Raw genomic sequence first — 26,529 nt, 5'->3', positions numbered from 1 at the left:
ATATTTCAATGGTAGTCATGCATAAAAAATTATAGCCTTATAAAAAAAAATAAAAATAAAAATTTAAAATTGAAAAATTAGTTGTGTTTAAGTGCTATTTTTTGAAGAAAAAAATAGTTTATTTTTAGATCTAATTTGTCCAAATTCCGGTAGGGATTCATTGAAATCACAAGTTGACTAGTGAACTTTGCACAATCTAAATGCCTTAGGGATTTTTCATGGTGTTGAATCTATATATGTAGTCAAAAAAACCACTTTAAATAACACAAATCAAGATTTTACCACAATTTTTTTCAAGCCGGCAGGAAACTCCAAAAAATCACACTTAAAGACAACTCCATTGAAAAATTATTGACTAGATAAAGGCAATTTTCACAATAGAATATGAAGAAGATATGAATTCCTTCCTTTACTCAATATGAAATAATTACTAGACATTTAAAAAATATATTAATAACAAAAATATTTTAATGTTAATGAGAAAAAAATATTTCAATGTTCATTTTAACTAAAATATTTCTTTCAAAATTTTATTTCTATACTCCAAAAAGTATATATTTTTTTTTAAACATTTTAAAAGATAACTATAGTTTTGATAATTTAAGAAGTTAGGAAGTTCAGTTTGAATGGGCATAATGGTTAAGAATATGTGTTTACTCTTAGAAGATTTATAAATTCAAATCTAAAAAAACCAAAAATGTATATCTCTGTAAATTTTAATGATATCTCCAGAGATTTAATCCCTCTTTACATCTAATAAATCTGAAACCATTGAATCTATTATACATATATGGAAATATCAAATTACATCTTGAATTTACATTGATTTTATAAAGAAATCAAATTACATTATACAATTTGGCTCTACCTTCCTAAAAAATAGCTCTGACTTTCTTAAAAAAATTCAAAAAATATAAAGAAAGTTTTTCAGTTTTTGCCTCCCGTCTATACCCAAAAAAACCAATATTAATAAAATAATATATAAAACTCCATATATTGACACTTTGTTATACCATTTTAAGAGGCCTGATCAATCCTTGTATATAACTAATTATTACATTTCTTCCTTAGAAGAAGTTGTATGGTTTCTAGATAATTCCAATTGATGGATAATGTTGCCTTCAATATCATAGAATATAGCATAGAGATGTTTCTGAGTAATTTTCAGAGTCATAAAACCTTGCCCATTGTAGTACATCTCCAAACCAGTCATATCAGCACCTTTCTCCATCCCTCGCCATGCTTTTGATCCCCCTCCACTGGTTAGGAATTGGATTGGGCTGAAATTTTAAATATAATAAAAATTAAAGTTTATTAAATATTTCATTCTAAATAAAAACAAAACATGTGATATTATGTTTTTGTTTTTTTTAGTATATTATTATTACCCAGTAAGACTTTTGATATGCTCTAGGCAACGATCATGTCCATTGATATAGAGATCTACGTTATATTTCTGAGACAAAACAGATAGAGAGCATTAATAAAAATGAGTTATTTTGGAAATTTAATAGATATATGAATGGTCAATTTTTAAAAAATTCAAAACTTTAACAAGTAACTTTTTAAAATTATACATTCTTAAAAATAAAAATGATACCTAATGATGTAAATATATAACTTACTTCTAGGATTAGCGATGGAGAGTTGAAAGGTTGTAGGTCGATGGGGGGTGTGCCGAGAGGAGATGCGAGCCGAAAGCAACCGACCAGGTCGCCACAGCCATGTTCTTTACAGAATCATAGCCTATCACTGATAAGCAGGTAAATCGAAGAGCCAATGCATGTCTTACTTTTGTTTACGCCACGTTTTAAGCTGTTGTTTGTCTGAACGTCCATGCATGTCTGCTTCCCGACACGCTTCATCCCATCGCCACCTGATGGCACTTGCCTATAGCCATTCATGCTAAACCATAGGCTGACACGCACACTCCTTTTTTCACTGGCCTATCGTCCATTGAAGCCATTATATAACCAGTTCTTTGGTGGGGGAGAAAAGTTTTGGCTAGCCTCTCCCTTTTCCCTGCGTGCCCAGGCGTAGGGCTGAGCTTTCTCTCATAAGCTGGCAACTTATCGTTTTCACCCTTCCGCTTTCATCTTTTGGTGTTTCTGCTTTGGCTCCAAATCTACTGGTTTTCGGGTTTGCTGGAGGATAAAAGACGCTCTCCCCTTGGCATGCGCCTGGTAAAAGGTCAGACTCTTTGTCCTTTACATTCTTTGTCTTCTGTATCTATTCAGATTATGGGATGCATTTTTTTATCTCTGAATTATGGAGTTACACAGTTACAGTGAGGTTTATAGTCTAAAAATCTTCTGCTCTGGCGCTTTAAAATATAAAGATGGGAAGAGAGTCTGAATTATTAATTGACCATTTTTAAGTTTTTCTCTATTCAAAGTCTGGGTTATTCAACATGGTTTAAGTTTATCTGTTCAGGATCTGGTTTTCTCAGCATGTTTTAAGCTTCTCTGCTCAGGGTTTGGATTATTCAGAATGTTTTGGGTAATCATACACAAATTGAAGAAGTTTGTAGTGATTTATAAACCCTGTTCATATTTTCGATTTAAAATAGGAGCCTGGTGGTGTATTTTTGAAATATATTGCTGTTGCATAGTCTGCAAAGACTCGTCATCCAGTTAGAAATATACAAGGAGCTGGTATGTTTCTCTGTAAGCCTAGAAGATTTCTTGACAGGGACTGGTTTCGCCTAAGCTCATGAGCTTGGTTCTGTAGCTGACTCTCTCACTCTCTGAAGGATCTGGGACTCCCATGGACTGTAGCCTGTAGTTTTTCCACCAAAATGGAATCCCTGGTTTTCTGGGCTGAAAAAACCATTTCACGGGACCGGAAATAAATAGTCCAAATCCAGCATGGAATTTCAAATCTCATAGGGATTTGGGATTTGTACCTTAGATGACGTGTCCCGTACCTGTGGGAATAAAGAATTTAGGCTTATCCCTTTTCTGTCATTCGCCTTAAGAGGTGTCGTCATCCATAGTTATTATCTCTGGCCAAAAGGCTGTTTCTATTTCCGCGCCTCTCTCGAAATCTGGAACCATCCTTCCCGAGTCTTCCTGGCGCCAGATCCAGTGTCAGAAGTGTCTTAAATTCCCTCATTTGGCATTACCTCATCCAGGTTTTATGTTCAGAGATCGGTCAGTTGCTTATTAAATTCTGGTACAAAGTCCTGATTCGGAAATCTAACTAGGACAAAAGGTACTATAGCTAAGCCAGGGAGAAGGTTTTGGAGGCGCATGGACTGTGGGTCAGATGCGTCGGCCACGGAGGCCATGATCTGGGCAACAATTCAGGCCGAGAAGGAATGGGGGGATGCCACGTTATCTGGAGGATGGCAATCTACTCTGGATGACGTGGTTGTCCAACCATCGATGCTTGTTGCTGATAGGGATAGGGAAGGGGTTCAAAGAGAGCAGCCTTTTCGGGAGGTCAACAGGAAAAGTGTTTTTCAACAAAAGGATAAGGTTTTGCATGAACACACAAGCCGCTATAACAAGGCTCGAAACCCTATCAAAACCACTCCCCCCCTACTGCAATAAAATTGGACAGCGTCCACCTGACTGAGCATATAGAAAGTCTACAGGACCTTGCCTTGGTGGGTAGATGGCACTTTCCAGAAATGGATGATGTCGCGATGAGAAAATGGCTTGAGGTTCAGTGGAAACCACTGATTGGATATACTCCCATTATTTCAAATCTCATGAAGGAGTGGTATTGCTTTCATTTTTTAAGCGCCAGTGATGTAGAAACCATTCAGAAGCGTCCTTGGGTTCATAGAAGGAGTTTCCTTGCTCTCTACAGGTGGTATATCGGGTACAACCCTTTGAAAAACACTCCTTCGAATAACTTGATTTGGGTAAAGCTCCCAAACCTTCCCCTGGAGATGTGGTCCAAGGAGACTCTAGCTGAGATAGGTAATTCCATTGGAAGATTTGTCTACGTTGACCCAAGGTGTCTTGGGGAAAAAGACAAGAGAATAGCGTGGATTCTTATTGAAAAGGCCTACAGGGGAGGGTTTCCTGACCATATAGAGATTGCCTGGAGAGACTTAAAAATAAAACAAAGACTGGATTTTTGGGGAATCCCCTTCAGATGCTCTGCATGTCACAGGACAGGACACCTAATTAAAAATTTCCCTCGGCGCCCGGCTCTAAAAAGCAAACTATTTCATGGAAAGCTCCGGACAGACTCTCCCCTGCTCTCTGAAAAGGAGAAGCCATCTCCTACAGCCAGTTTATCTCCGACGGAACTTGATGCTGTGCAAGTTTTTAAAAATCTGGAAAACAAAATCAACCAATCTCCTCAGTATTTTTCTCAGGACCTTTCTCAGAGCCACGGTTCCAAGCTTGAAAGCTCAGCTAGGATTGGTTTCTCTACTGATAATAAGACTCCAACTATCCTTTGTACGCCTCCCCCAGAACCGAATGACGAAAAAGCAATTCCTCCCCCACCGACCATCCAACCTTTCAAGGACTTTACAGTGGGCTCCCATCCCATTCTTATTTCATCATCTTTGTCAATACCCAAAAAGAACATCTTTCCATCCACGAAAGGTAAAGAGCCAATGGTATCTGTCACCCCACTAAACTCCCCTGTCTCATCTCCAACAAATTTGTATGACAGCGACTTAGATTTTCTTCTAAGCAAAAAATCTCTTGAGTTGGAACCTTTAACCATCCATAAACCAAGAAATCCTTTGCCTCCTCTCATAACCCCAAATTCTGCAAGAAATATAACGGTGAGAAAGAAACACAATGGAGGTAGTAGACATTTTAGGGGGAGGTCAAATGTTGCAGACAGTGGTGTGAGAAACCTGTCCCTGGTTGATGTCCCCATCATTGATATGTCAGAGATTCAGCCTCTTAGAGCAAGCGTGGCTGAAAAAAATTCCAAATGACCTTCATCATATCTATGAACATTAGACGTCTGGGAGCAGACCTAAAATTTTTGGCACTAAAGAATCTTTTTTACTCAGCTCAGGCAAAAATTATTTTAATTCAAGAAACCATGCATAGCAATCATGTGTCCATATCCTATTTTAGGAAAATTTTTCCCTCATGGTATCTGGTAGCTTCGGAAGCCAAGGGTCTTTCGGGGGGCTGGTGGTCTTATGGGACCCTGTTTGGATCAGAGCTAAAGCTTATAAATGCTTTGCGGGCATTCTCATCTCAGCATCTATCAGAGGAAAAGATTGTCCCATTAATATCTTGAATATCTACGCCCCTTATAAGAACAGGATTCCTTTCTAGGAAAAATTATTTGCTTCAGAAATTTTTTATATTGAATCATTGATGATTGCAGGCGATCTAAACGTAACTCTAAGCTCAGAGGAACGATGGGGGAATTGCAGGAAGAGAGACCCGCTCGCAGATCGCATTAAGTATGAACTTCTACACAGAAATCTTGTAGATATAACTCCATCCAAAATGATGCCTACGTGGGACAATGGAAGAATAGAAGAGGCGTACATTGCAAAAAGGATTGATCGGTTTATTGTACATGTCAGCATTATTGATAAAATGGGCATGCCTTATTCGTCCATTGGGAATGTATTTATATCCGACCATAGGCCGATTTATCTCAGTTGGAGGGAAAAGGGCTTCAGAAAGGGGTACCCATTTAAATTCAATAGAATATGGTTAGAAGATCCAGACTTCAATGAAGTCATAACAAAAACATGGAAGGATTTATCTGCAAAAGACATGATACCCCCGTTTATGACCTTTAGAGACAAGCTGTCCGCTATGAGAAAGGTGGTCAAAGAATGGCAATTTAAAAAAAGACAGTTGGACAGATTGGCTCTTCAAGAAACTCAGAGGGAACTGGACAGTATATCCAAGGCTATGGATGCAAACTCACTTCCTTTTAGCATGAGATGTCGCATAAAAGAGCTTGAAAGGAAAAAACAAAATCTTCTGAAGCAGGAAGAAGCCTCTTGGACACTCAAGAACTGGGCAATCTGGCTCAAGGAAGGTGACAGGAACACAAAATTTTTCCATAACTATGCAAACTCCAAGCGTGAGAGAAATTCCATATGGAAAATAAGTGATGGTCAGGGGGGCTATCTCTTCTCACAACAAGATATCTCAAAGGAAGTTATGAGACATTTTAAAAGCCAATATAAAAGAAGGGATGAGAGCAGGTTTCAGGATATCCTGTGGGGTATTGACCTGACCCCACAAATGTTTGATGATGGAAAAATGAAAGCCTGCTTCAGCCCATAACATAGGAAGAACTTTAGGAGTAATGAAGGCCTTTAAAAAGGACAAATGTCCCAGCCCGGATGGCTGGACAATAGAATTCTTTATTCACTTCTTTGATATCATCAAGCAAGATTTGCTAAGGATGGTTGAAGCAACAAGAATCTCAGGCAGCATACATCAGATCACATCTTCCACTCAGATAGCACTTATCCCAAAAAAAGTGGAAGCAGACTCCTTTCAAGATTTTAGGCCGATTTCCTTATGCAATATAACTTTCAAAATCATCACAAAAATTATTGCTGAAAGGATTAAAGCGACATTAGCCAGTTTTCTAACAAAGGATCAGCATGCTTTTTTAAAGGGAAGGAATATATTGGATGCCGTCGCTAATACTCAAGAAAGCCTGTTTACTATGCTCTCAAAAAAATCAGAAGCTGCCATTCTGAAAATTGATTTACAAAAAGCATATGATTGCTTAGATTGGGGGTTCATTAGATGTTTATTAGCAAAGATCGGCCTGAAATCTAATTCCATAAGATGGATCATGGCATGTGTAGAGAATGTGAACTATGCTGTCATCATAAATGGGATTCCTTCTCCTTTTTTTCCAGCAGAAAGAGGGCTTCGTCAAGGATGCCCCCTTTCTCCTCTTCTGTTTATCCTGGCAATGAACTCTCTAAGCCTTCATATAAATAGGGCAGTCTCTGAAAACAGGTGCAGGCCTGTTAAGATTTGCAGGAACAACTACATCTCGCACAACTTATTTGTCGACGATGTGCTCATTTTTGCAATGCTTTGCAGGGTCTCGTGGATATGTCTCAATAACATTCTGAATAGGTTCCAAAGCGCTACTGGGTTACAAATAAACAAGGCAAAATCCATCCTTTTCCACAATGACGTCAATATGGAAATAGTGGAATGGATTTCTAAGTTTTTTGGAGTAGAGATGAGATCTATCAAGGACGGATTAAAATATCTGGGTTTTTAGCTAAAAGCCAAGGGTTACTCTAAAATGGACTGGCAATGGTTAATAGATAGGTACTACAAAAATATATCTGCTTGGGAATACAAGTGTTTATCTTTGGCAGGAAGAATTGTTCTAACACAAGCAGTATTAACGCAACTGGTTGTATATTGGGCACACATTTTTTTTCTCCCTGCAAGTATCATCCAGAAAATGAACAAGATAACTGAAAATTTTATATGGGGCGGCAAATTGGATCAGAGAAAATATCATCTTTCTAAAATGGAAAGGATATTTATTCCGAAGATCTAAGGAGGATGGGGATTATTGGATTTGAGTACTTTTGGTAAAGCACTCCTATGCAAATCATTGTGGAGAGGAATTTTTGGGGAAGGGCCATGGAGCATTACTATTAAAAAGAAATATATGAAAGGTAAATACATGGAATACTGGTTCAGATTAGGAAGGATCGGAGCCACATATGGGTCAGCTATATGGCTCAGTTTTCGTAAAATTGAGCAATATTTTCTAAAGAATATGAAATGGAGCTTACAATTCGGCAGCAGAATCCTAATTGGAATAGACCCCATCTTGAGTGGGCGAGAGAGCACATCCATCCCCGAAAGGCTTCTAATCTTCTTCCATAGAAAAGGTATTTTTACGTGGGATAAGCTCATAACAGCATGGCAAGGCCCACTTCCTCTTTGGAAAGAGGCCATTGATCTAGGCATGTCAGAGTCTCTGGCAAGGCATTGGAACACTGTAAAGGATGCGCTGAGAAGCTGCGGCTTTCATCGGTCAAGGCCAGAAGATTATCTAATCTGGAAGGTGCCAAAAGCAAATTTACAGGTTCGTGTAAAGGACATTTATACAGATCTGATTGGATTAAAGACCATGCACTCTAATCCTAAGTATCCACCAGTCTTCTGGAAATTAGGATGCTCTCCAAAATTAATATACTTCTCGTGGCTGGTGTTCCACAATAAAAATCTGTCCTGGGAAAATCTAAAGAAAAGGAATTGGCACGGGCCGAGTAGATGCTTAATGTGTGAATCAGCCGAGGAATCCAATTATCATATGTTCTTCCAATGCCAATCTATTCAGCAAATATGGCATGACTTGGCAATTCTATATGGTTTCCCTCTTGTTTTTCATGCTTCAACGCATGCAGCTTTTGAATGGTGGAGTGGGCAGAGAGATTCATGGAGATCAATTATTATTATTGTCCTATGGTGTGCATGGAGGTGGAGGAACAACAAAATCTTCAAAGAAATAAAGGACCCCCTCAAGACTATTTTGCAACATATCATATCCATCTATGATTCCGTTTCGAAAAAACAGCCCAAAACGAAAAGTGGCAACAGAAATGAGCAGGAAGTTTATCTCTCAAGGACCCCAAGAGCGTTTTTTGATGGTGCTGAGCAGCAAAACTCTTGTGGTTGCAGGGTTCACATCATAATGGATGAGAATCTTCAATATTTTATTTCATGGAATGGAGGAAAGGGCACAAATAGCATGGCTGAGGCGAGGGCTCTAGCGGGTCTTCTTGCTTTCTGCATTTTTTTTTATATACAGTCTATTTCAATTTTTGGTGACTCCAAAACAATGATTGATCATGTCAAGGGAAATTGCCATATTAGGAGCCCACACCTTGCAGGTTGGATGGACAGGATTATGTTTTTTTGGGGACTTGTGAAAGATTGCTCCATTCAACACATTTACCGAGCTCAGAACCAGCAAGCGGATAGCCTGTCAAAGGAAGGTCTTCTACTAGAAACAGGTTCCTGGTCCATGAAGGTAATATATGGCGAGAAATCTTGTATTATTCAGGACTTCTCAATCCCTGGATCTTAACTCACCTTTGATTATTTCCAGGTCTACTATTTTTCATCCTTTTTGTTTAATCTTCGTATATGTATGATATATGGATGTCCAACAATCTCTGAAATCAAGGTTTCATCTCAGAAATGTTCTGCATGTGATGCATATAAAACTTGTATGTTTTTTGATGTTTGGAATGGCTCATATCGTTTTTTCCCTTTATGAAGGAACACATCCTTCAGTTTTTGTTTTCTAGATCAAGATCATCCAGCTTCTAAAAGCTTGATATTTGTACTATCTGGAACCTTTATATAGTCTCAATATAATACAATTACGCTTTTTCGTTCTGAAAAACTTACTTCTAGGATTGGTAACAATTGTTGAACGAGTTCTTCTGTGTCACCATGATCACCAACACTTCTTAGTGTATGATGCCCAATTGCTAATTTCCATGTTGCATTTGAACTCCTTAGAGCTGTTTCCAAGTCCTATGCAATTTCATAGGTTATATTTATCTATCTGACTTCACATCTAATTATGGCTTTCTATATTTATAAATTTACCTGCAACTGTTGTCGAAGATATGTATCTCTGGGAATAACACCCCGCCAATCATAGGTATCTTCATTGGGTATCTTCCAGTATTTATCGACAAATGGCGATGTATCCACAAAATACAGCTCCGCAATCGAAGGACATTCTAGCTCTGCAACCCAAAAGGGGAAAAAATATTTAAAAAAGACAAAAACATAAAAAACAATTTTTCATTCTCATGAGAAACCTCTTCCTGTGCCAAACAACTATGGCTTGTTCTTGGTAAAAATGCAAATACTACGTAAATTAAGGATTTCGACACATTTAGATCATAATTACTATTTATATATGAGAAATATAATTTCTAGATTGATATATCTCGAAACATAATTTCTAGATTGATTTTTTGTAATTTTTAATAACAACTATACATGACATGGAAGCATTACTTTCAACATAGATAAAATAGTGCAAACAGAAATATGAAATTTGGATTGATTTTTTGTAATTTTTAATAACAACTATACATGACATGGAAGCATTACTTTCAACACAGATAAAATAGTGCAAACAGAAATATGAAATTTGGAATGGCAAGTTATGAATTTATAACATACCATTTGCAGAAGAAAAAGGTAATGTACTGAGGTCGTATTTGATGGTGAATGATCTTTGACAAAGCCATCTGCTATCAATTTCTTTCAAAACTGGATCCAGCTGGGCCAAAACGTCCCCTCTGTAGTCATGGTTGCCTAAAACTGCAGAGGTATATGATTTCATGGTTAATATAGAAAACACAGAAACATCAAAATCAAACTGTGGTTTGAGTAGTTTATATAATTTGTCGAGTTGAATTGTTGAGTATTTTTTTCATGTAGAAATTATTTTATATTTTATATGAGGAATATACATGTTCTGGTCTTCTAGAATATTTTATATGAAGAATATACATGTTCTGGTCTTCTAGAATATTTTATATGAAGAATATACATGTTCTAGTTCTCCAGAGTATTCATGTTCCTTGCCCTAATTGAATGTGAGAAAAAAGATTGACATCATTCCCCAATCAGGCAAGATAAACCTAATTGACAATATTAAGTCAAAAAAATCTTACATTGTGTAAGAAAAAAGATCGACATCATTCCCCAATCACATAAGATAAACCCAATTAACACTATTAAATCAAAAAAAATCTTAACAAAAAAATATATTACATGTTGAACAAACATGTGAATGTAAATAAAATTAACCCAATTAACAATATTAAATCAAAAAAAAATCTTAACAAAAAAATATATATTACATGTTGAACAAACATGTAATATAATTTGATATTAATATAACCACATAAATCTTTGTGTGCATATTCTCTTCTAAGTCAATCAGTTGGTGTCATTCTTGCAGGCTTTTGGGTTCTCTCTAGTTTACCATTGAAAGTGGATGTTTCTCTTCTGTAAGGGTGTTCTTCTAGGAAGAATACTCTATAGCAGTCATACATTGGCTTTCGTAGGTGGTCAAACCACCTAGCCTTCAGAGAAGGTCTGCAACATTTACATCCATGTACCCTTTTGTTACAATACTTGTGAAATTATTATGTACAGGCTAGCACATTAGTGAACATGAAGATCAAAATAATTGTAATAAATTGAATTAATATGTGAAACAACATTGTTATGTATATAAACAAATCAATACAAATGTAATCTACTAGAGCAAACTCCTCAGCCTAGATAATCAGGTATGGTGTAAGCACATATGCTATACAAGTAAAACTACTTTTTGTTGCGATGGGTCTTGATACATCATACACATGTATCCCTTCCCATAATTCCTTCAATTCATCCACCAATGGTTGTAAGTAGACATCCATATTCTTCACTTTTCTTCTACCAGGGACTATCATAGCCAACATAAAATTTTCATTCTTCATTGACAACCATGGGAGGATATTGGTATTGATCATTACTACAGGCCAAACAAAATAGTTGGTGTTTTGGAGGGAATATGGATTAACGCCATCCATGGCTATGTTGAGTCGTAGACTTTGTACTTCATCCTTGAATTTTTCAGACCATGTATTTTCTATATGTTTCATGGTTATTGAATCTATTGCGATTCACATAACTCCTGACTCACTTCTATGTGAGGCATGCCATCCCTGCAACATAGCTAATTCTTTGCAACAAAAGAGTCTTTGAATCCTTGGGATTATAGGCATGTACCTCAATATCTTATGTGGAGGACCATGAGAGTTACCTATTTTTTTTAAGTATGGTACCTATCATGCCCATGTTTCGGACATATCTCTTTGTGTGCAGATTCTCTTCTATATAGAATATAATCATTCTAACATGCATGATATGATATGTACTCAACACCCAACATTTTCAACAATTTATTTTCCTCTTCGTAGTTACCTAGCAAGACATTATCACTTAGAAGAACCTTATCTTTGAATAACCTGTAGTTGGTAGGGAATATATTGTAAAATGTCAATATTTAACGTTTGTAAAATCAACCATTTTTAATGTTGATTGTGTGACAAGATTTCTCAAAATATAAGGGACTTTATCAATCATGTAGGTGAATTACCTCAATATTATTGAGAAATGTGCATTTGACATGTCAAACTTTGTTTTCAAGTTGTATAGCAACATCATTGTCCCCAACTGAGTAGACTTTCACTTTCCGTTAGGTCCAAAGAGAGGGGTGGTGGAAGTAGATTTCAGCCTTCTGAATAAAGTATCAATGATATGAGAATCATCCCCCAGCTCATCGTTCTGAAATGCATCTAACAACATCGCCTCCATGGCATTCGTATCCCATAAGTAATCATTCGTACCAAACTCTATTTGATTGCCTCCATTTCCAACTTGTGATGGTGAACTACTATTATTGTAGTCATTCATAATTGGTGAATATGGATGTAGTGGGAATTGAATAAGTGATTTGATTAAACATTATTTGTATGTTTCCTCTCTGAGTCTTTCTCTTAATGCGACCTTCTCTCAAGTTGACGTTGTAGTGGGGTGCACTAGAAGGTGGTAGGTGGGTCGCTCATCATTACTAGAATCCTAATTTCAAAAAATATTGAACGGCATTAGTACAATATCAAGGATATTAGTAAGGACGTCAATGCAATTGGTTTCTTGAAATTACGTTATACCAGACAATTATTACCATTGTTGATCCAAGATTGTGGCTGGAAGATGAGATGTTCCAATTGGAAGGGTGAAGAGGTTGTCCATTTTCATCCACCAACCGCTTGCGATATGTTTCTCCTCATAAGAGCTTCGAACGTTTTTGAAATGCAGAAATATTTTATGCATCTGGACTCGATACTGAATAAGGATCCTGCAAATTTGGATACAATTGTATTCAAATTGACATGGATTTAAAAAAAAATCAATTAGTTAATCAAAATATAAATAAAATCTAAATTTACTGGAGATGGAAAGGGAGAACTTCGCGAAGGGATTTGATCAGCAATATGGAACAAGTTGGAATTTGAAGAATTGGCCATTTGATATTATTGATATTTTGTCCCTGCATTTGAGAAAAATCAGAATAAGATTTTGTATGCATATCTAAAATTAATCTTGAGAACCATATAACCACATTTTGAATGTCAATATAGTTTTCAAACCATTTTTCAAGAATAAGGTGACTTTAAGCTGAAAAAATATATTATAAACTATTATAATTCATGTGGATGCATTGTCTTAAAGGATAATTTGAGATTAATATGTCATTTTGTATCAAAATAAAATTTCATATAGGTTTTAAACCCTATTGGTGCACTTATCGAAAAAATTGCACCGATGTGTTTAAATCATAAGAGCATCAGAGCGTTCAAATAATACTTGCATCATGGAAAAAAATGCTCTGCAACCCTAATGGTCAGGCGGCCATGAGTTAGGCGGTGCTAGGAAGAAATACAAACTGCAGCAAGAGACAGACACAAAAACCAAGAATCAGAAGAAAATGATAAAGGAGGAGGGGGGGAGAGCTCCCCTCCTATCGAGATGCGGAGGCAGGGGAAGGCCAGAACACCAGTAATCAGGCAGGAGAAACAAGAAAACCAGGACCTATCCTTGGAGCACGATGGCAGGCAGGCAGCAAAGGCAAATGTTTACCATGTGTGATGGAGAAACCAAGATTCATAATCCCGATGAACAAACTAGAGCGATACAGAAGTTATATGAAAGACCATGCGCTCATATGCAAGTTCATTGGAGTATGGCCGACGGAAAAGGATCTCACCAAATGGATTCAGCAAAAATGGCAACCCCGAGGCCACATCGAGCTAAAGCTGGGAGCAAGAGGCTTCTTCACGGTAATATTCTCGAACCTGCAAGATAAAGCAAAAGTTTTTGAGAATGGCCCTTATTTTCATTATAATGTTGGATTGTTCATCAGATACTCAAAAGAATGTTATAACACAGACAAGGAAAAATTCTTGGCAACGCCGGTATGGGTTTACATGAATATAGCTGACCCTATTCCAAATACAGTAGAATTAGAGTATCATGAAGATGTCTGGCAACAAACCCTCGACTATGAACATATTCCATTTAGATGTAGAAGATGTCATGAGTATGGACATATTTTTAAGGAATGCCCACTCAATATAGAAGAAGAGGAGTGCAGGGATAAACAGTAGAGGAAAAACCAAGAAGACAAGGAAGGGTTTCAAGAAGTAAAAAGCAAAAGAAGACAAACAAGAGAGAATACCAGCGGGGGAAAGAAAGAACAACAAGCCCAGCCTAGCAATACAAACAGCTTTGAAGTACTACAAGAAGAATAAGAAGATAATAATGAGACCCAAACAATGGACTATCAGGGGGGAAAAGGAAAGGAAAGCAGCACAAGCCAAGGTAAATCAAAACCTAAGAGGAAAGCCCAGAGCGAACTGACAAAGAAGGAGGAAAAGGAAGAGAGGGAGAAGATGGATAATGCTACAATGGAAATAGATACAAGCAGAGGAGAAGAACTAAGCTCAGAAGAAGAGGTGTTGAGGAAACTACTAAATGAATGGAGACACCTGGACGAACGATTCATTCCAGAAGAGCAAAAATGACTATACAGAGAAACATTTCAACAGCACCAAGCGAAACACGGACAAGGGAAAATGGAGATGGCAGAACAACTAGGACTTCAACAGTACAACACTGAAGACCACTAGAGCAAAGAAAAAGGTGGAAAGAAAAGAGGTTGAAGAAACCTACAGGAATCAATACAGATCATGGGATAAATGCTAGTAAATACAGGGAGGGTAGTACTGCTATCAGCGGTATTCCACTAAATTAACCAAGCAACCCAATGATAATTACATCTTGGAATATAATAGGCCTTAATAGTAGAGGAAAAAAGAGACACTTAGCAGAAAGGCTAAGAAAAGAAAAACCTCAACTGATGCTGATACAGGAAACAAAAATTGCAGGAAGGAAAATGGAGGAAATCCTAAAAAAAATAAAATCGAAATATGAATGCATGTCAATAGATGCGAAAGGCAGTGCGGGAGGTATAGCAATACTATGGAACCTTGAAGAGATTACTGTAGATTATTGGATAGGCATGAAAAGAATCCTCACAGGACGATTCCAGCTAATCGAAAACAGAGAATGGTTTTTAGTCTCTGCAGTATACGACCCTCATATCCCAGCGGAAAGAGGAAGCTTCCTCCTTCAATTACAACAGCTTGGAAAACTCCACGAGGAGAATCTATGGATGATAGCAAGGGACTTTAACTTGACAACATCAATAGAGGAGAAGAAAGGAGGTCATCAAAGAGAAGAGTCAAAGATGGAGAGATTTAGGGACCTTCAAGCAGAACTAAAATTTGTGGATATTCCAACCATAAATGGAAAATACATGTAGAAAAATCGAATGGGAGGGAGCATATAGATAGCATCCAGGTTAGACAGATTCTTAGCAACAGAACACTTCATTGGAAAATATATTTTCTATGAAGCAACAATCCTCCCGTGTTTAGGGTCGGACCATTGGCCTATTAAATTAGAAATAGCTATGAATCATCAGAACCAGAATAGACCCTTTAGGTTTGAGGCATTCTAGCTAAGAGAACCCACCTTGATCAATAATATGAAGAATTGGTGGAAAGAGACTGAGACTGTGATGGAAGGAAGAAACCAAATGCACACCCTCCAACACAAAATAAAAGACCTAAAAGGGAGGATAAAGAAATGGAACAGAGAAGAATTTGGAAACATACAAAAGGAACAAGAAACACTCCAGATAAAGATGAAACAAATACAACAAAAAATCATAGATGAAGGAAAAAGTGAAGAGCTAGCAGAAGGGGAACGACTGGTGCTAAATAATCTGGAAGAAAGGAGAAAACAAGAGGAAATCCTTTGGAAATAAAAATCAAGAATTCAATAGCTAAAAGAAGGGGAAAGAAACACGAAATTCTTCCATAAAGTAATGGTACAACATAGACAGCAAAATAAAATTTTCTCCCTAAAGGACCAACAAGGCAATAGGCTAACTTAGAAAGACTAAATGGAGAATTTGTTGGTTCAGCATTTCAAAGGGCTCCCGACATAACCAAATATCAGAAGGGAGGACAACATTTGCAAAATTAGTCAACATATCCCCAAACTAGTAAATAGAGATCAAAATTTGGCTCTCCTAAGAGTCATAACGAAAGCAGAGGTGGAGGAGGTAATAAAAAATATGGCAAAGAATAAAGCACCTGGGCCTAATGGATTCACTTCAGAATTCTTTCAAGCTACGTGGAACGTCATGAGCAAAGACATAATGAATGTAGTAGAGGAATCCAGATGCACCAAAAGAATGCATCCGGCTCTGGACGCTACATTTCTAGCCCTAATGCCAAAGATGGAGCACTCAAAAGAACCACAAGGATTCCGACCTATAGCTCTTTGCAATGTTATATATAAAAGCTTAGCTACAATAATGGTGAACTGACCGAAACCAATACTACCTGGGTTGATATCCCAAGAGCAGACATGGTTTGTCAAAGGCAGACAAATAACAGATGGCATAGTGATGGCACAAGAAGCAATACACTCATTAAAAAATTCAAAAACCAAAGGGATGCTGATAAAATTAGACTTAGCCCAAGCTTATGACAGACTAAATTGGGGATACCTCCAAAAATTCCTAAAGGCATTCGGCTTCGATGAAAGATGGATAAGTTGGGTAATGTCAATGATAACCACTCCAGTTTTATCAATACTTCTTAACGGATCACCTATAGAATCTTTCAATGCGACCAGAGGGCTCAGGCAAGGTGACCCGTTATCTCTGTTTTTGTTTATCCTTCTAGCCGAAGGACTAAGAAGACTCATAAAAGCTAAAGTATACAGCGAACAATATAAGGGCCTAAGACTCTGGGGAAACAATCTCCCTCTAACCCACTAGCAATTTGTTGATGACGTCATGCTGTATGAATAGGCATTGCTCAAAGAAGAAAAAAATAATGGAAATTCTCACAGACTTCACAAGTGCCTCTGGTACAGAGATTGTTGGAGAGGTAAATCCCCTCTACGGATAGAGGCAATCCCTACTAGCCCAGAACGGGTCTAGCAACAATCAGTCAATGCTACTATGCAAGTTCCTAATTGCAATTAAAAGGTAGGCAATGGACACCTACTTGGATTCCAACGCTATTGTTTGATGAAGAGATGCCACTCTCGCTCCTTCGCTCTGTCTGGTCACGATCTTCCACGATCTCCGCGAATAGATACTTGCACCCACGAAGAGAAAGACAAACACAAGCGTGAAATCTAATAAAAGCAATTATACATCAGTGAGAAAGGATGTAATTCACATTAACCATTACAAAGACAAATGAGAATGGAACCATAATAGTAGTCATCTATTATTAATCAATAACAGAGAAGAGTACAACCAAATGTTCTGACGTCGAATCCTTCTCAAGAGGGTCCAGCCAGCAAGTCTCTTAAGCATTCACCCTTAGAGGTAGATCTCCCAAGACAAGAACTCTCTCTCACATAAGCAACACTCCACAACCTTCCTTAAGCTATCTAGCAATTCCACACTTACCACACCAACTACCTATGGTAGCAGCAATCTGAGCACTATAAACTCCACACAATCCAAAACTAGCTGCTCATGGCAATGGTAGAGGTATAAATAAGAGAAGGAGTCTCCATGAAAGGTGGGAGGATGAGCTTATCTCCAAGGAAGGTGGCTCAAATGACGAACAGACATGCCAGAGAAGGTAGGGCGACATTTGCAAGGCTAACAACCAGGTCTGGAGTCATCTGGAAGGCCGACTGTTAGAACAAACTCGCCCAAACAGGATCAACGCGAGTGCATAACTGGACTGGAGCGCTGACATCGCAAAGTAATAATAGACAGGCCCATGTCAGCGCGACTTAATACAAACAGAGACTGCGCTGGCTCATGAAATTCGACCAGCGCGGAAAACGCGTGTGCTTTCGCGCTGGCAGTGCATGTGATCTGTTATGAAGCGCCAGTCAGCGCGGTTATTTTAATAACAGTCGCGCTGATGATGAAAACTTTGGCAAAGTGGGTCATTTGGCCAGTTTAGAGAGCATGAGCTTGATTATTTTGAACTCCTGACACAGTAGGGAGACTGACAGGGAGACAGTGAGAAATTACTGCGTAACAGATGCCCCCTAAAGCATGAAGACCGAGAGAGTGGGAGGGGTGAAATGCTTTACAAAACTCGCTGAACTGGGACACCACCAGGAAGGACCGAATATCTCTGATAATCAAGTACATGCAGTCTAGGCATGGGCGCAGCCATCCAAAAGACATGCGAAGAAGGTCTGTGGAATGGGCACAGCCACCCAGCTAAAGAGACTATAGTAATGATAAGGTATGGTCGCAACCATCCATGAAGACTCAGGTATGGGCGCAACCATCCATCAATGAGTCATGTAATGATCATGATCATCCACAAAATCGCAGCCTGGATCATAACAGACAGAGATCCAGGGTCTTGCGCTCCGTCCCGACCCGAACAAAGTACAAGTCCAAGCATGTGAATACATGAGCTGAAGTCGAACATGCATGAACATCGTCTGATTACCAGTCAATGATGAAAACTGTTAACAGACGCGAGAGGTACCACCAATAATGACAATGGTCCTCAAGGTACTATAGGTACAATCCGTGGCGTGTGAATCAATGAGCTGGTGTCGAACACCCGCAGAATCATCCGATCGGAGGCCAATGATGAAAACCTCGCGTCGAACACGGAGAACCTGCCATTGAGGCATGCAGGCTCTAAGGCACCTGAAGGGAGTCTCTAAGTCACCTTCCTAGATAATGAGCTGAAGTCGACAGGAAGTGACCTTGATCGAAGGTGGGCCATAATGTCTCCCACATCATCGACACGAGACAGAGATAAAATGTTTTGTGTGAGACATCAGAGGAGGTTGCACTGTTGCAGAGGTCAACTTCTCTTGAACATATCAGCGGCACGACAGTGGATTTGGCAGTATCTGACATCAAATGAGCAGAGGGCATGGTGACAAGGCAATGGGAAAATGAGAGGCCAAATAGGATAACCCGAACCCACGGAGGCTAGTGTGAAACAAGATGAGAAATCCCCACCCGACACGAATGCAGACCAGTGCCATGTTCAAGAGTGACATACTGCCGACACGACAATTATTATTGTTCCCTTTTCCCCACCATTTCTGGCAGGTACCCCGATTATTTTTGGATGACAAGCTTGACGGGAATAGCATATGCTTGGAGAGTGTCATTTCGACAATGCCCGATGTCATTAAGTTTTAACGAGTCTGACAAAGGAAAAACTCGGCGTCTTTTCTTGTTTAGAGAATCTGAAAAGACAGCGGAAAAGAAAGACTCCAGGGGGTCCTTTTTCGTAGAGTTGTGTCTCTCGAGCCCAAAAAAGTATAAAACAATGCTCGAAAGAACCGCCCGACCAGTATGATCGAGGAGTACTTTTCGTAAATAGTGACTCCGACCCGAAAAAGTAAAAAAGCGGTCGGAAGTACATCGTTTTGGAGCCAATAACGAGTGCGAAACGACAAACACCCGGCAATCTTTTTAAGTTAAACGGTCGAAAAAAGAGCTTTAAAAGCGACCGCCCCTGATCCTTTTAACGAGCCGAGAGGAGGGCTCGGCCATCTTTTTCTTTCTTTACGTCGAAAAAGAGCTTAAAAACGACGTTGCGAGACCGAGTGTGTACAGGGCTATTACGACTCCACCGAGACGGAAATCTGCACAAGAACACTACCCACGTAAAACCTGTTCGACATGTTAAAAACATAGTAAAACATGTAGAAAATCATAGTACAACGACATTAGCATGAAATATATGGCAAAAATTTAACAAAAACCCACATTTATGAGCTACCATAGTCAAATATAGATTTTTTACCATAAATAGGGGGGTAAAAGAACTATTTTTACCATTGTTACCATTTGAGCTGTGGAGAACGTTGTGAAGCTGCAAAGTTGACGGAGCGAATTCCATCCCGTTCGGGCACCGTTCATCCTGCAACTTGTTCCAGGTAGGTTCTCCTCTCCCTGCGCTCCATTTTGAGTCCCTTTTTTAGCTTTTTCATGGTGGGATTTCGCCATTTGGGCGGATTTTTGGAGTGTTGATGCGCTCTCAGTCAGCGCGGAAATCGCCATCGGGTCCGCGCTGATCGATTTATTTTTACACACACCACCTCCGGGTCAGCGCGGAAAACACGTGTGCTTCCGCGCTGACCCAGCAAGGACTGCCATGATCAGCGCGATTGTTTTAAAAATAGCCGCGCTGACGCCGTAAAATTTTATTTTTGCAATTTTGAACGTATGAATCTTCATAGTCAGGCTTCTAATGTTTTTTAATGGCCATGCAGGGCACGATGGCATTTGTGTGGCAAGAGAGAGCCCATGATAACGAGGATATTTCTGCTTATGCCGATGCTGGGAGCCGCAATGCCATGCGGGCATGCGGATTTCTCAAATTCTTCCTCACTCCGCGCCTACGAGCGCAACCTGATCTTCTGGAGTTCCTGATCAGAGCCTGGAACCCAGTTGATGGCAAATTCACAATCCGAGGCCGTGACATCGAGTTCGATTCCACGGATATTTATTTCTTGACTGGATTATCCCGCCGGGGTAAGATGCCCATTCTGGAGGGGCAGCGACCCAGCGGTGAGACCTTGGATATGTCGATGGCTCGGGTGTGCCCACAGGCACGCAAAACACGGAGTGGAAAGGTTTCCATTCCGTCAGTGGAGGACATCGTCCTTCGGATCATACTTTTTATGGTGACCCGGGCAGCGGGCTATTTGGCCAATCATGAGGCCTCAAAGACCCACCTACTACTGGCTCTCGAGTGTCTACAACCCACCATATTCAACTGGGCGGCAGTGGTAACCACTAGCATGAAAAGACAATTGAGAAACTGCCGACGCGGGGAGTCGAAGCAGTTTGGTTATGGGTCCATTCTAGTCCTGCTCATGCTGGAGCGGGTGCCGGCGTTACAGCTGCAGGACATGGCCCTTGATCCACCCAGGGGTCCCCGAGAGACAAGGGCCAGTCGGTGGGGCCATATCATGCCGCGAGGGGGTGGCGGCCGCCCAGTGGCATGGGGGCATTATTTCCGAGAGTGGCTGGATCGCCAGGTTATCTTTGTAGAGGACTGGCCATATGCTGGGATTGATTTCAGAGGTGACCCAGACATGCCACTGCCTGCGGGAGAGCAGTGGGACGATGGTGGTAAGCCACTCAATCTCTTTTTTAATTTTTTATGTTTTGTAATGTTTTTTTTTTTTTTTTCATGTACATCCCTTGACGATTAATGCTATGATATGCAGATGTAGGACCAGCGAGACCCCTTGGCTTGGCTCCAGAGGCGAGGAGAGAGGCACAGGGCGCCGGAGTCTTGGCCCTGGCTCCTCCAGTAGTCAACACGCCTGAGATCGTAGTGCAGAACCTCGAGGGCTTACTGGAGGGAGTCCCAGATTACCAGGGGATCGAAGAGGTCCCCATAGCATCCCAAATTCACATAGTGGGAGTAGAGCCCAGGATGCACCGTCTTTTGAGGCGGGTGGCACGGGCAGTAGTATGCTATAGAGAGCATAACCTACCACAGTAGTCCCCTAGGTTTTATTTCCACTGCTGTTTTTGAGGGACACTTGTCTCAGATGTACTGAGGACTTCGGCCTTATCTTGGACATATACACTTATTTTTGAGCGCCTTAGTGCGCCACACGATATATATACATACCGATTTTGGGTGGATCTTTTTACATATGATGATGTTTTTATATGCTATGCAAATGTTTAATACAAATGTAATCTCATGTATCAGTTGCATAACACACGACCCACATATTTTAATTTTTTAATGCAAGCTTAAAAGCACACACCACACGTATGCAAACTATGCTTGGAAAAAAAAAATTATTTACATATGTCTATTCTATGGTCCTATTATGCTTTCTATGTCTTCTTGTATAATGTTTATCTATTACGCAAATGTCTGTCTAATACATGGTTTGCCAATGCATCAGTCAATGTGTTTAATCGTCTCGGAATGTGTTGATATGTGATGTAATCAAAATTCCTTTCTAACAATCTTACACGTAGATACAACCTTAGGATGTGTTGGTCTCTGACGGAATAACGCCCGTTGAGCTGATGGACGACAAGTTGGGAGTTGAGGTTCACCACCAATTCACGGATGTCGAGATCAACTGCCTCAGCTAATAATTCAATCACAGCACTGTACTCGGCAACATTGTTAGTGGTACGTCCCAAGCACACACCTTGAAGATCCAACAACTCTCCGTGAGGATCGTAGATCGCCCACGCCGCAGACGACAAATTGCAAGTGCTACGGGAAGCACCATCAGCAAAACCAACATAAGGTGCACTAGACATCTGCACAAGAAATAGAAAACATAATAAGAGGCAAGCACGCCTTCACACCAAAGCAAAACATGAAATCATACACACATCACACACCTGCTAAAACACACGTATGTACAAACTAGGTGCACGAGATCATGCATAATATTTCTTCAAATAAAGCCCGTTGCGGGGCTTGTCAAGAGGATTTCCTTCATAGTCAATCAGCTCATATGCCCCTTTCTGTAAAACTCTCTTCACAATATAGGGACCTAGCCACATGGATTCGAGTTTTCCTGCCCCCAGCTTATCCTTAGCTTGATCATAGAGCAGTACTAGATCTCCCTCAACGAAGGAACGAGGTTGAATATTATGGTCGAAGTGAGCCTTAACTCTCTTCTTTTGCGCTTCGATAGCCAGAGAAGCTAAACGACGGGTCTCGTCTAACCGTTCTAGGTAAAGAAGCCGTTCCTCCACCGGAGTGGTGTTGGGAAGCAACTCGACAGCTAATTTCAACGAAGGAATCTCACACTCAACAGGAAGGGTGGCCTCCAGTCCATAAACCAACTGAAAAGGGGTGAAACCGGTGGCGTCCTTCACAGAGGTCCGGTAGGCCCACAAGGCGGGGAATAACATCAGATGCCAGTTAGACTTGTGTGTATTGACGGTACGTTGAAGCATAGTGATCAAGACTTTGTTCACAGCCTCAACTTGACCGTTGGATTGGGGATAGTACAGTGTCGAACTATCTTGACGCAAGCCTAGCTGGGTTGTCAATTCCGTCATCATGTGATTACGGAAATGTTTTCCGTGATCCGTGACGATAGCTTGAGGGACCCCAAACCGAGTAATGACATGATTAAACAAAAACTGCGCCGCTGTGTAACCGTCTTCGTTCAGTGTAGGCATCGCTTTGGCCCACTTGGTGAAATAATCCACGACAACGATGATATACCCATGCCCCCCGGCCGAACGAGGGTTACAAGACGTATAATCGATGCCCCATTTGGCAAATGGACCTACGGTAACAACAGGGTGCAGTGGTGCAGGAGGTGCACGCATTTTCCGGTGGTAAACCTGGCATTCCTGGCATGCACGGACGGCAAGGATGCAATCCTTGAAGATAGAAGGCCAGAAATAACCAGCACAGAGAATTTTCTGGGCGGTAGCATATCCGGACATGTGGCCGCCACAAGCACCGGAGTGGCAGTCATTCAACACCCGCTCAACCTCCTCGAGAGTCAAACATCGGCGGAGAACAGAATCAGCGCCGAGGCGGTACAGGGTATCGCCCAGAATGCGATAGGGTTGAGATTGGTGACGAATCCGCCGTCGAGCATCTTTCGATACGTTGGGACGGAAGGAAGACGTCTGCAAATATACTATGATGTCCCCATACCACGGGTCGAGGGTGCTGATGAGAAACAATGTTTCATCCGGGATATGCTCCTCCGAACGAGATGGTGCAGAAGGAGATGGCAAGGAACAGAGCAGTTCAACAAAGACCAGAGACTTCTTAGACTTGGCCGCAGTAAATTCCAAGTCAAACTCTTGGAGGATTACGATCCATTTCGAGTATTTTCCCCCCAGTAGTTGACGCGACAAAATGTAGGTCATTGGGTTGCAGTCAGAAATCACGGTCGTGGTGCGCAACAGGATGTAATGGCAGAAACGTTGGACGGCGCAGACAGCTGCCAATGCCAACTTCTCGACATACGCGTAGCAAGTTTCCGTATCCAGAAGGTTGCGACTAAGGTAATAGATAACGTGCTCGTTGTCGTCATCGTCATCTTGCACTAAAACCATGCCGATGGTGGTGTCAGCGGCAGCTAGATAGAGAGTGTAATCACGGTGGTAGTTCGGAGGTCTTAAGAGTGGAGCCGAGACAAGGAGGTCCTTGAGTCGCTCGAAAGACTCCTGGGCGATGGCATCCCAACGAAAGGGTGTGTCTCGCTTTAATAACCGTGTGAAACCCTTAGCCACCTCGGCATAATTCGGAATGAATCGTCTAAGGAAATTAGCTTTGCCCTGCAAGCTCTGCAATTGCTGCAAAGAGGCAGGGGGAGGAAGATTCAGGATGGCCTCGACTTTGAGGGGATCCAGACGGATGCCTTCTCGGGAGACGATGAACCCAAGTAGTCGGCCTGATTCTACGTAGAAGACACACTTGTGAGGATTGAGTCGAATACGGTAGTGTCGACAGCGGAGAAAAATTTCACGAAGATGAGAGGGATGGTCCTGACGCTTGACTGAATGAGCAGGAAGGTCATCCAGGTATGGTTGTACAATGTGACGTATATCATGAAAGGCGTAAGACATTGCACGTTGGAAAGTGGCGCCGGCATTCTTGAGACCGAAAGGGAGCTTCTTATAGGCAAAGGTGCCCCAAGGACAAATGAAAGCTGTCTTATGCTGGTCTGCAGGGGCTATGTTGATCTGGTTATAGCCAGAGAAGCCATCCATAAACGAATAAATCTCACTTCCTGCGCATTCATCAATAAGCTGATCGATGAAGGGCGTGGGGAAGTTATCTTTCGGACAGGCACGATTGATATCGCGGTAGTCAACACAGACCCGGATAGTGCCCTGCTTTTTATTCACAGGGACTATATTAGACACCCAATCCGTAAGGGGAATGGCGTAAATGAAACCAGCTTTAAGAAGTTTTTCGACTTCGGCCTTGATGGCTGCAGCCTTTCGAGGGTGCACTGGGCGTAGGCGCTGACGGACAGGCTTAGCCCCTGGATACGTCGGTATTTCGTGCACCACGATACTAGGGTCGATGCCGGGCATTTCCTCGTAGGACCATGCGAAGACATCACGGAATTCGCGAAATAGAGCAGTATAGAGTTGAACCTCCTCAGGAGTACACGTGACTCCAATGTAAATGTATTCGACAACCCCTGGTTTGACAGAGATGTCGATGGGTTGGGTTTGCGTGATGTTGCCCATATTGCCCTCAGAAGACACTTGATACAGCTGAACAGGTGTTTGGAGGGGCGGGGATGGGACACATGAAGCAAACCGCTCGAGACATGTGACCATTTCCGAATGTGGAGGGAGAAACGAAGAGCGATGGTGGTGATCTGACCAAGGGAGCTCTTCGAGAGACATGGTCTCTATGATGGCTTCATCGGAAGGAAATATTTCCTTCAATGGATCCGAAGTAGCCTCATCTCCCAGCCAAGGGAAATGATCATATGAATCGGGAACACTGCTTGGAAAAGCAGGTTCAGCAGGGGGAGCCGATGCAGCGACAATCTCGACGTAGTTGAGCTCGGCAGGACTCAACGGCATCATGTCACCCCAAGAGTCTTCCTGATTCGCGGGAGGAAGAACCCACAGATCAGAACGTACTGAGATCATGTTGATAGGGGCGAGATTCGGGGGTGGGAGGGGAAAGACTCCCATTAAAGCGGGATCTTTGAAAAGTCCGGCACCCACGCTCTCTAATGACTTGGAGGTATGCTCCACAAACGGCACATTACCCTAAGAAGAAGAAGCGAAAAAGGAGAGCTGGTCCACCGTGACAATCTTCCCCTGGTGAGGGAAACGAACGACACGGAACAGGGAGGAAGCCACGGCTTGCATGGCGTATGTCCAGCTACGTCCGAGAAGGAGGTTGTAGGTGAGATTGGCGTCAACAACTTCAACCTCCACCTCTACGGTCTTCCCTTCTAAAGAGATAGGTAAGCGTTGGAGGATACCATAGGGACGAGATTCTCTTCCATCGAAGGCTTCTAAGGTCGTAGGAGACTGACTCAAAGTAGGAGAACCAATAGCCTTCCAGCAAGCAACAGACATGATGCAGGTTGAGGCACCTTCATCAATAACTGTACGGTGAATCGTTTTGCTATTGATGATGACCTGTATAAGGAAAGCGACTTGGTGAGGCAGTCTCTGTGTAAAACCCTCGAGATCAAAAGAAATCAAATCTGAATCTGCCGGGTCGATGCCACCAATAGCTGATAGCAAGGACTTCCTCTGGGAGGGGCAGCTCTAGAGGACTTCTAACGCGGACATAGCAGAGGGAGCCTGAGCTAAGTCCTCAACAATGCTATAATGCTGGGCAGCACGAGCATTAGGGTTATAAGATGACTTCCTGAGTACACCTTTTGGAGGGGGTCGGGG

At 41.1% G+C, this 26,529-nt stretch overlaps 1 protein-coding gene across 1 annotated transcript in view; it reads right to left on the bottom strand.

Annotated features, from left to right (window-relative positions):
• Positions 1-1,364: 1,364 nt before the first annotated feature.
• The window catches only part of LOC149252918 (purple acid phosphatase 4-like), a 66,946-nt gene continuing 41,781 nt past the window's right edge, over positions 1,365-26,529 (bottom strand). Inside the window, exons 5-8 of the mRNA XM_089459829.1 lie at positions 10,155-10,295; positions 9,567-9,709; positions 9,363-9,491; positions 1,365-1,456 (exon numbers count right to left, since the gene is read on the bottom strand). Of these exons, the coding sequence (XP_089315955.1) occupies positions 1,385-1,456; positions 9,363-9,491; positions 9,567-9,709; positions 10,155-10,295 (485 nt within the window). The 3' untranslated portion in view covers positions 1,365-1,384. The remainder of the gene's footprint in view (positions 1,457-9,362; positions 9,492-9,566; positions 9,710-10,154; positions 10,296-26,529) is intronic.

This window comes from Pinus tabuliformis, chromosome 7, assembly GCF_031772625.1.
Source record: "Pinus tabuliformis cultivar Carrire ecotype Pingquan chromosome 7, CPIR1, whole genome shotgun sequence".
Lineage (NCBI taxonomy): Eukaryota > Viridiplantae > Streptophyta > Pinopsida > Pinales > Pinaceae > Pinus > Pinus tabuliformis.
Note: the sequence above shows the minus strand (reverse complement) of the source record. Positions and strands in the feature narration are given on the sequence as shown.